This window comes from Pollachius pollachius (genome assembly GCF_949987615.1).
Source record: "Pollachius pollachius genome assembly, chromosome: 11".
Lineage (NCBI taxonomy): Eukaryota > Metazoa > Chordata > Actinopteri > Gadiformes > Gadidae > Pollachius > Pollachius pollachius.
Window position 1 is genome coordinate 11,640,236 of NC_136944.1, and position 10,869 is coordinate 11,651,104.

The window sequence follows — 10,869 nt, forward strand, 5'->3', positions numbered from 1 at the left end:
TTTCTCCCTCTCTAAATATCTTGCTCACTTTATTTATGTAAATGTTGTATTGCAATGACATTAAAATATTGTTAGCCAGCAGGATTATTCATCCTATCAAGTCATACAGTACGACTTTTCCCGTTGAAAGGAAAGGTCTATCCACAAGACATGACCTAGCTCACCCCCTACACAACTGACGTCAACCTCGTCCTGCCCAGGTCACCGATACAAAGTCTCATGGCCTCGGAAAACCTCTTCAACAAAAAAAGACAATCCTACATTTTGCATTTAATTTTGTTCCTAACTAGCTATTGTAATATTTGTCACTATCGATGGACAATGACGTTTTCTAATGTGTCTTCTTTACCTCTAATCCTTTCAGCTGCATGAGGTGATGCCAGAGTTTGACTTCCTAGGTCCCGATGAGGCCGACCTATCATGCGACGTTGTCTGCCTGGTGTACGATGTCAACAATCCACTATCATTTGAATACTGTGCCAAGGTCTACAAGGTGTGTTGTGGGGGTGTTTGTGTGTTGTGTGTGTGTGTGTATGTGTAATTTCACTTGATTTTATTATTTTAGGCTCCCACACACACACAGCAAGTGACATTAAGAATAACAATATATACCAACAACCTGTTGGAAAAATGGAAGGCTAAATGCAAATAATATTAAAAGTTGGCCAGCGTGTTGGTAATTGAACTTCCATAAGCCTAATGAGAAGGGTGCACCTGCCTCTACAAACTCAGTCCTGTGATGTCTGGATCAAACGAGGTCAGCCTCAGTCTCAGGTGTGGCTCAGCATCCATCCTGCTTCTGTATTTAATTTTTATTACTTATTATTTTTATAAAGTAAAGAGAAGCCTTTCTCGCATGTATATGTGATCGCAGAAGAAAGGAGAAAGCATACTATGGAATGATTAATTGCTTGTCTCATCACGATGAAGAGCCACCATCGTGATGCCACGCCCCCCCCCCCGTCAGACACACATTAATCCTAGTCTCTTCGATAGTAAACCTAAAAACTTTGCAGGGATTGCTCTGTGAATTAAATTGAGAATATAACTAATGCATATGAATGCCATTTTAAATTTGTAAGAGATATGCTGCCCGTAAGCGTAGTCGAGGGGAAAAGGTTCCACGATCTGATCGCATTTCTCGAGCCAGATTACAGTGCCATGTTCCCAAACTATGTGCGGCTGGAGAAAATGTACAGCGAAGCAGCAGCCTCCCTCCGTGAGAGCCTGTCCTTAGAGGAGAAAGTTACATTTACATTTAGGGCATTTAGCAGACGCTTTTATCCAAAGCGACTTACAATAACTGCATTTGTTACAATAAGTACATTTGTCATAAGAAGTGAAACAATATATCACTGTCGGTACAGTAAAGATGTTCATAGAACCAAGTGCAAGTATAACAATCGCTAGGCTAACCCATTCCCCGTGTAAAGCAATGATGGCAGCTACTGTATATGCTACACAATTAAGTACCTTGAATAAGTGCAATGTACAAGTGCCAGGACGTACAACATTCAATGGTGGCTGCGCATTGGTTTCTATGTTGAGTCGAGGTGAACTCTGAAGAGGTGAGTTTTGAGTCTTGCGGAAGCTGGTGAGCGACTCTGCGATCCTGACATCGGTAGGGAGCTCTTTGCCATCACCACCTGGACAGCATTGACTACGGAGTCGTACATGACCCCGACGTTTATGTTTTACGGACTGGGTTTTGCAGGGTGCAATCCTGCAGACCCGCTCAATACCAGTGAGGCACACTGCGGAAAAAACATGAATTTTCGTTTCCAAATATTTATTTAAAAACTAAAATATCTGTTTTAGTTTGTATGTTAAATTGAATGGTTTTATATCTTAAACAAATTCTGTTGCAAAGAGGAGGCGCAGAGCATCAATATCCTAATTTAAGAAACTGTGCTTCCCCCAGCACTGTATGGTTAAGGCAGTCGCCTTAACAACAATAGGGCCCTGCCTTGAGTACCAATGTATTGAAGAAAACAAATAAATAAATATATATACATTTTTCTTTGAATTATTATGCATTAATAAAGTACAAAACTCGTATAGGAAAGAAAACATTGCTCAACTCGTCATCCTCTGGATGATGTCATCACCATAACTTACTGCCATCTGCTCCAGGATGACACGCTTCAGTTCGGCTGTCATTTCGGAATCATCATCTGACTCCTCCAGCACACCTTCTAAATGGGCCAACATGGGCAGCAGGGAGGACACCATTGCCTAGTTTTCTCCAGAGAGAATGGCTGTGTAAATCCACTACTGGCTTCAGCACATTGTTCACAGATTGCTGAAGACTTATGTCCTAGCATGTCAGCTGGGGGAGTCGGCGGCGACTTTTGTCTTGGGCAAACACACGTTTGATGGCTTGCGCCTGCTCCAGAATTCCCTCCACTATTTGCTGTTTTGAACCCCATCGTGTTGCACAGTCCTGTAAGACACAGGGCTATTAATTACGAACTTTATGTTGTTGCCTAGATAATGAACCCTGTAGCCTAAACTGCAAAAAAAAGTTATTCATGTTGTGTGATTCGCAAACTTACCGTGATCAATGAGTACTCATGGAGTTTCAATTTCACCCTCCTTTCCACTTTCCGCAGCTCATGTTGCCTTAGCCAGCCGTGCGAAAACGCAGTGTTGACTGTGCGGCAAAGCCCGAAAGCTCGGTCTGTGCTGGCCCTCTGTTACGCAAGCGAGTTGTTCATGGCCAGGTTCAAGTTGTGCCCAAAGCAACTTAACCATGGCCATTTCTACTGCCGGATGGCTGAAACAATATTCGCCCCATTGTCGGAAGTTATACAGGCAATTTGTTTCTCCTGTAGTTTCCAGTCATTCATCTTCCGTCGTCTGTTGACCCTGGCTAGCTTTTTTGCTAGGCCCAGCACGGCAGGCAAGGTGGCATATTCTGCTGGATGGCGCACACGCAAATGGTTATGAATATTTGTCTTCTGCCCATCTTTTGCGTGGATCACACATGAGCAGATCTTGCACACAACGTCAGCCGTGTCCCTTCGCTGTCCACTTATCAGGTCTAAATCAGCAATCAGGTTAAGCAACCAATGCCATTGTTTCAACTCTTAAGTGGAAGGCGGGAAGCTACTTTTCTTACGTGCAGAAGCCCGGATAAGTAATTTGTTGGTTAGTAAAATAACAAAATTATAGTTTTCAAGTAGAACAAAAAAGTTTATGCAAAGAGATATATATTTTTCTACTTAGAAACTATAATTTTGTTATTTTTAGAGTGACGCCACTGGACGAGCGCGACGTCCGAGCCTGACACCGGACACCCGGCATCTTTAAATACTATGCATCAGCGTTCAGTCAACAATAGTGATTGATTGATTGAACATGACAGGATCAGTAATCAAGAATACGCTGTGGACCGTGAGCAGAGGTGCACAGGCTCCTGTGTGTAGCCCTGTCTGTTTATGTTTTGTACGTCACTGCAGTTTCGCGAATGCGTGCTATGACGACCCGCCCATGTTGGTACTTTATTCTAGATCAGGGATGGGCAGCTTTCATGATAAAGAGGGCCTTTCTTCAACATCAGACGGCCACATGACCGCGCACTCAACTAATCAGATATGAGAGAAGCTACAAAACAATTGTATATAAGAACAAAGTATATTTATATATATACATATACTCTGGTGCATTTTGGGGATGGCCTTTGATGCATGGGCCATCCCCAAACCACGTTCCATGGGAACCACGTCTTTCCACATTAAGTCGTGGAGAGTTGAGCTGGTACTGTCGGTGGAAAAGAGGCAATAGTTAGAGCCACGATGGCAGTGTTTTTAACCATTCATCATTTTTGTGTTATATCTTGCCGTCAGTTTAGTTTAATCGTGGATTATTGCGTGGGCTACAACCCAACTATGAAACAGGCTGATATTGAGAATTTTTTTTACAGGAAAGGCTAAACTTATTTTATACCCTATTTTAACGATCCCATTGTTATTTCCATCCGTACTAGTATTTTGATAATATTATGTTTTTAAATAAATTATGTTACTTCATTTTTTCTGAGATTCCTCTGCGTACCGCTAAATAGCACAGGCGTACCACCAGTGTTTGAGAGTTTGGTAACCAATGTTTTATAAGAATACACTATAATAATAATACAATAATCTGAATCTTCATTTAGACTTGAAGCTGAACCTCTAATTGCCAGAAGCAATGGACCTTATTCACCCTGCGGCCGTCTTGGTTGCATAGTTTTGATAACTAGAATTATAACTCGATAGCAAGTCTCAGAGTTTTTTTATAAAACGGGGCGTAACCTCCCAAAGGTTGACCACTAGTTATAGCGTTTTTGCCCCATTCCCTTCCATATCAGAAAAAAAGTCTTTATGGGTTGGTCTATAAAAGTTCACATTCACTGCATGTGTACACTGGAGGAAGAACAAAAAGAAAGGGTTTTGATTGGTTGTGAGTTATGGCGCCCCCTGTTGCTAAAGAGGTCCTTTACTTTTCGGAGGACTGCTTAAGCGTGATTTCTATACGTGTACCAACTTTGAAAACCCCTCAGTTGTTAACGGTTAAAGTCAGCTCCCCATTGTCTTCCATTGTAAGAAGAAATAGCTTGGTGAGCAACTGCAACATTTTCTTCTGGCAGAAACACTTCATGGACAGCAAGACTCCTTGCATGCTGATTGCAGCCAAGTCGGACCTGCACGAGATCCGTCAGCACTACAGCCTAACCCCGCTTGAGTTCTGCCGCCGACACAAGCTCCACCCGCCCCAGCCCTTCACCTGCAACACCAGTGACGTGCCCATCAAAGACCTCTACACCAAACTCACCACCATGGCTATGTACCCGTGAGTACAACTCTTGCCTCCTTCCTCTCCTCTACCCTCCTTTCTGCTCCTCTCAGAGTATTTGACTCAGTGTCCCCCCCCCATCACCTGCTGGTGCTCCTTGCCTTCGTACCTAACTGTTCAGATCCCTTTGCCCTTCCAGAGTTTGTCTGGCTATAGGGCTGCTTTGTGTGGATTGTAATGGTGGGGATGAATTTAGGAAGTTAAGCTTTTTATTTAAAACGTTTTGGTTACTTTGCCCAAGTGAACATTGTCGACAATGTAAATTGACTGTACTACGGTCGTCCATGTAATCGATCAACTAAGACTCCCCTTCACACATCAAAGTTGTGCGTGTACTCTACCCTCTTATTGGTCTGTAAAGCCCAGTTCAGATCAAAGATTTGTGACGAGCGATTTCTGTGTTTTAGAACACGGCCGAGGAAGTTGCAGTGGTCTCAAAGTTGAAGCGGTGTGGGACTGTTTAGCAGCAATAAAGCAATGCAATTAGTGGAAATATCACCGGGCTGATATTTAGTATCTCCTCAGTTGCCGAGAAGTGCAGCATCCATATCTTCAGTCACTGAAGTTTGTGTTTTCTTTTTGGATGAACCAGTGCCTCGCCAACTTCCCCCTCCTGGCATAACATTGGCGTGAGCAGCCTGTCTTTGCTGATTTAGTAGCAAAAGACGGCTCATGTTTCGGCTTGCTCAGTTTCATCGCAAATCTCTGATCTGAATTTAAGGGACTTTACTTTCTGCGACTCAATTGACCCGTTAGTGTAAAGCGGATCTTTCTGGATCAGATAAGCCTTTCAAGAAGATAAAAATCCTAGTAACCCCCTTCCCTAAATATCCATTTAAGAAGATCCTTTAGTCCATGACTGAAACAATTGGTTTTAGCCCTCAAGAGGAACTTATAAAAATTGTGGCTTCAAGGATTTGGATGATGGGAGAAGCAGAGTATAGCTCTAAAGATACCAAACAAAGTCTGAATCAGACTAGTGTTTTGCTATTTAATAGAGTAGACTAATGAAGCTCTGCTCTTGCCAGTGTTAGGGACTTATCTTAAAGGGACACTTCACCCATTTGCATTAAGCTTTGTATCGTTAGAAACCCAGTTATATTTTTTGAATGGTCTTGCATCATTCCCTATTTTTCCCCTGAGACGGGAGAGATCCGTATCTACCTCTAACACTTCCTGCTTTAAATGACGCAAAATGACGATTTTTGCGTCATTTAAATCAGGAAGTGTTAGGGCGGGGGGCTTTAAAAAACTACAAGCACATTACACATTACATATCAGTGCCAGTGGGTGGGACTAAGGGGTGTATGGTATAAACGGTATAGAGTACACCGGTGTGAATTTGCGCTACGGTACGGATTTTGACGTTACCGTGTGATCACACGAGCGCTAAAGAAGCAATGATGTAGTACCAGGGACGCAGTCGTTTATTCATAATATCTTCCGGCGCACACAGCTTTAAGCCGTGTTCTATAAGATATTCTGGAACACTCCGGGAGCTCCAGCGGGAGACCTGGAGCTCTACATTTAAATAATATAAATATAGACATCTATAATATAATTAACAATTATTCGCCAAAGGTGAATAATAGTGGGGAAAAGTGTGGAAATAGTGGGGAAAAGCCCCCCGGAATGAAGGTCAAGGGGGCTATTCACCACTACTCACGGAGCCTGAGGTGAATAATTGTTTCAGTATATACTACACGTGAACACTCCAAAAATAAACAGGATAACACTTTTTGCTGGGATTTATTTGTTTTTATAAGCTTGACGAGACTACGTTTTGGATTTAAAAAATATCCCAAGTTTGAGATCTCGATCTCGGGATATTGCCCAATATCCCGAGTTAGCGAACCAATCAAATTGCGCCATCTTAGGAGGTTCACGTGTAGCATATACTAATATATAATATCACTGCCAAAAGCTTTGTGCGCGTCTGGATGATTTTATGAATAAATGACTGCATCGGGTTCTCCGGTGTCTCTGGTCCTTCCACATCATCTGAAGTTGCAGTTCAATCTGGACTTCAGAGAGTCAAAGCCAACGTTTCTTCCCCAATTCCTTCTCCACCATGGCCGAGAATCAATACACAAGTCTTATTTTGCAACCCGTACCCGCAAATTACATTCCGCACCCGACCACACCCGCTATAAATTGATACCGATGCCAGACCCGCAGCCGAAGGAAAAAATGACACATTAGATGGAACGCTGGGAAATTACACTATCTGGTGTTGGCGTGGGGCTTTAGATTGCTGTGCAAGAAAAGCACATCATCCACTGTGGACGGTTTTAGTCGACTCCTCCGCTCCTGAATTACATATCCAGCTCCGGAGAACTCTCGCTCGCCATCGCAAAACCCGTGACTGACCCGCGCTTTTCAGCCGTCTGACCCGACCCGCACCCGTGTCTGACTCGAACACAGTAAATTATGTTCGGGTACCGTTGGTTACCCGAATCTGTGCAGGACTCTGGCCGAGATAACCCCCACTACGTCTTTACTTGTTGTGGAAGTATCGGAGACATCCGAGTACCCGAGGCAGTCTTTAATACATAATATCATCTGGAGGCGCACACAGCTTTAGGCCGTGAAATTATATATTATATTATATAGATACCTATGTATTATTTAGAAATAGAGCTCCGGGAGTCTGCAAACGGTAACAATCACTTCTCCTCCATGCTGCAGTTCCCTCTGGACTGCAGGGAGTGAACGCTGATTGGCTGTTATGTTACGTCCCTCAGGGAGTGAACGCTGATTGGCTGTTATGTTACGTCCCTCAGGGAGTGAACGCTGATTGGCTGTTATGTTACGTCCCTCAGGGAGTGAACGCTGATTGGCTGTTATGTTACGTTCCTCAGGGAGTGAACGATGATTGGCTGTTATGTTACGTCCCTCAGGGAGTGAACGCTGATTGGCTGTTATGTTACGTCCCTCAGGGAGTGAACGCTGATTGGCTGTTATGTTACGTCCCTCAGGGAGTGAACGCTGATTGGCTGTTATGTTACGTCCCTCAGGGAGTGAACGCTGATTGGCATTGTGGGAGTTGTCAAGAAGGCACCAAATTAGAAATGTATGTTACTATTCGACTACATATATGACCCACTTTCAATACAGATTGATGTCTCCACCGGTGAAATTCTCCTTTAATTGCTATTGTTTCCCAATTTTCCTCCTTCTCTCCTCTTAATAAGCAGACGTTAGTCTCCTTATTTCCCCTGCCATCCTTGCTTTTGACTTTGATGCAAAAGAAGTGGGTGTGGGCGTCTGTGTGTGTGTGTGTGTGGGTGGGCTGAACGATTAATCAAATTCAAACAGACAACGCAATGTAATAGAACGCAATTTTCAAATTGCAAAGTCTGTTGATAAAGAAAAAGAAAGTGTTTGGTTCAATTTTGTAACTTTTAAACAATCAGAGTGTACAGTTGGGATGTCACAATTCCAGACATTTAGTATTCGATACCAAATACCAGGGAAATTCCACGATTCTCGATACCCAATTTGATACCATGGTATCAAAAAACAATAAATCCCATGTACTTCAACATACACTCATTTGTTATAAACATTTGAACATTACAAAAAACAGTGGCACTGGCATGTAGCCTTCAAGTAATGACTTAAAATAAACCACTATAACATTGCAAAAAAAGTACATTGGCAAACAATATAAAGTTCAAACTAAGCATTATTCCTTCTTTAAAACATGGATAGTAAATAAAATAGAAATAGCTTGTGTCCACATAAAATAAAAACTTGACTCAAGTTGTCCATCCAATGTATAAATAATATAAAATAAATATTTTAAAACAAAATAAAGTACAATCTGAGGCATTATTCCTTCCGTTTTGGCATGGATAGTAAATAACATAAAAGTATCATAGCGAAATCCATTTTCTGTCGTGTTTTATTTGGCATTTTGTAAATCCATTGATTTCTGTTTGAAAACTCATGACTCGTTGACCAGAAACGTAAAGGGGGGCTGGTTGTAGTCTTTTAGCTCAGTTCTAGCCCTACGGTTGAGAGAGAGAACTGAGGGAAATGACTACAGTGTGTGGTGGTTGTTTGTAGTGTGACGCTATGTGTGTATGCAAACCGTGAACGGGGCTACACAGTAGGCTCTGTGGAAATAAGGCCCTCGCTTTCAGTGTATTTCAGGATAAGGATAACCAAGATAACACTTTGGATATGTTGTTAATATAATGTTAACATGACCTGAAATTCACTCAACTTGAATTCTTTGAATAAATCTGGATGTCTGTCTTTGAGGTGCTTCGATAAGTTGGAAGTGTTTCCTCCTTTCGTTTGAAAAGCTTGATGGCACCATTTGCGAATCTATTATTAATCCCTGATCATCTGCCTCAAACGCAAAGTACTTCCAGACACGACTCTTGCTATTATTTTTTTAGACGAGTCGACGCGTAGCTGTCGCACTCGCTGCAGTTGCCATCTTCCGTGTTCCTTTGGCATTTTACGGCAGACTACAACACTTGTAGGTGTATATGCTGCCCATCAATTAGGCCGAATACCACCTTGCAGGGATCACTGACCGAAATGTTCGTGAGTATATATTAGGGATGGGCATGATTAATTGACGATTGGCTAATTGATCATTAAGAATTTCTTCTGACGTAAATTTTTCTTTTTAAGATATTCTATCTATCTTTCTTCAAAATCAAAGTTTCTTCCATCTCGGCTTGTTTTCACTTGGTCTCATTGATTTAGCGCGAGGACGTGCAGTGTTGCCAGATTGGGCAGTTTTTCTCGCTCAATTGGACGAATTTTTACGACGTACTGGCAGCGTTGCCAGATAGGGTGATTTCCCGCCCAATTTAATAGCGTTAGGCTGGAAAAATGATCATAAGACCAGTACATACAATTTCTGCTATTTCAGATTCTTCAGTTCAATTCCTTTTACATTTCTGAATTTTTAGCAATGATTTGTGCTTTTAATTCAGCTGTCAATTTATTATTTATTTTTTAAATGGTGTGCATGTTTACCTTGTTTACTCCATTTAGACTTTTGGACTCAAATCCCTTCACTTGATTTAAGCCATTTAACGTTTCTTTGTCTTAATCTATCTGGCTTCGTTGAAAAATATTTTCAACCTCACTTTGTACTACAGCACTCAACGCATTTTCTGCAGGAAATGCATTTCCTAGTTATTATTATTATTATTTTGGGAAAAACGAGGGTCAGTTGCGTTTATGAGCACCGGCTTCCAGCTGCAGGCTCCGTTGCTTTAGAGCACATTAGCACATATCAAGTTTAACTATTGAACGGATCTGGTAACTGCCACAAGAGTTGCTCATCTAATAATAAAGATCTCAATGAGGAAAACACAGTGTTTTTTTCATAATATAAATTCATGCATCAATTCATCTAATTTTATTATAACATTTATTTTTATTTTTATTTCCTTTATTTCCATTTATTTCCTGGCCTACAGGAAAGAGCACTTTGTATGTTTGTATCCAATGTTGTGTTGGTCATGATTTATTGCTTGTGTTTAGTAAATAATACAGAAGATAAGGAACTTTTAAAAGAAAAATTGCACACTAAATCCAAATCGTTCAGCCCTTGTGTGTGTGTGTGTGTGTGTGTGTGTGTGTGTGTGTGTCCGCGTGTACCCGAGCCAAATACTTTCCATATCTATCTGACCGGGAGTCAAAGCCTCCACCAAAGCGACCTCTACACCATCATTCCCACCGCCCCATGTGTAGTGCAACTATTTTGGCGGGGACTCTGTATGTGTCGTGAGCAACATTTTCCATTTGTGTCTCCCTCCACACTGTTGTGTATCTCTCCGCAGCCACGCCCGTCTCCGCTGCACGTGTGCCAGCAAAAGGTGTGCGTATTGCCTGTTTCAGAAGCTCTTGACGTTGGGACTCCTGCGCAGTGTTAAGACTCAGCTCCGCCGGGTGGCGCTCCACAGGTCCATAAACTAGATCAACTCTGGTGGTTATTAACATTATCGTCCTTTACCTCCAGCCTCCTCCTCCTCACTAGCTAGAAGGTGGTAGTGTGGGCAG

At 42.1% G+C, this 10,869-nt stretch overlaps 1 protein-coding gene across 6 annotated transcripts in view; it reads left to right on the plus strand.

Annotated features, from left to right (window-relative positions):
• LOC307082150 (mitochondrial Rho GTPase 1-A) overlaps window positions 1–10,869 on the plus strand; it is a 28,240-nt gene that overhangs the window by 11,999 nt on the left and 5,372 nt on the right. For 4 of the 6 annotated variants that reach the window (XR_013812197.1, XM_079745620.1, XM_079745619.1 and 1 more), the window contains 3 exons: window positions 365–493; window positions 4,631–4,833; window positions 10,650–10,772. Coding sequence is in view for 5 of the 6 variants with exons in the window: in XM_079745620.1 (XP_079601746.1) it covers window positions 365–493; window positions 4,631–4,833; window positions 10,650–10,772 (455 nt within the window). In the remaining variant the exon portion in view is untranslated. The remainder of the gene's footprint in view (window positions 1–364; window positions 494–4,630; window positions 4,834–10,649; window positions 10,773–10,869) is intronic. The other 2 variants (XM_079745622.1, XM_079745623.1) reach the window with 2 other exon arrangements.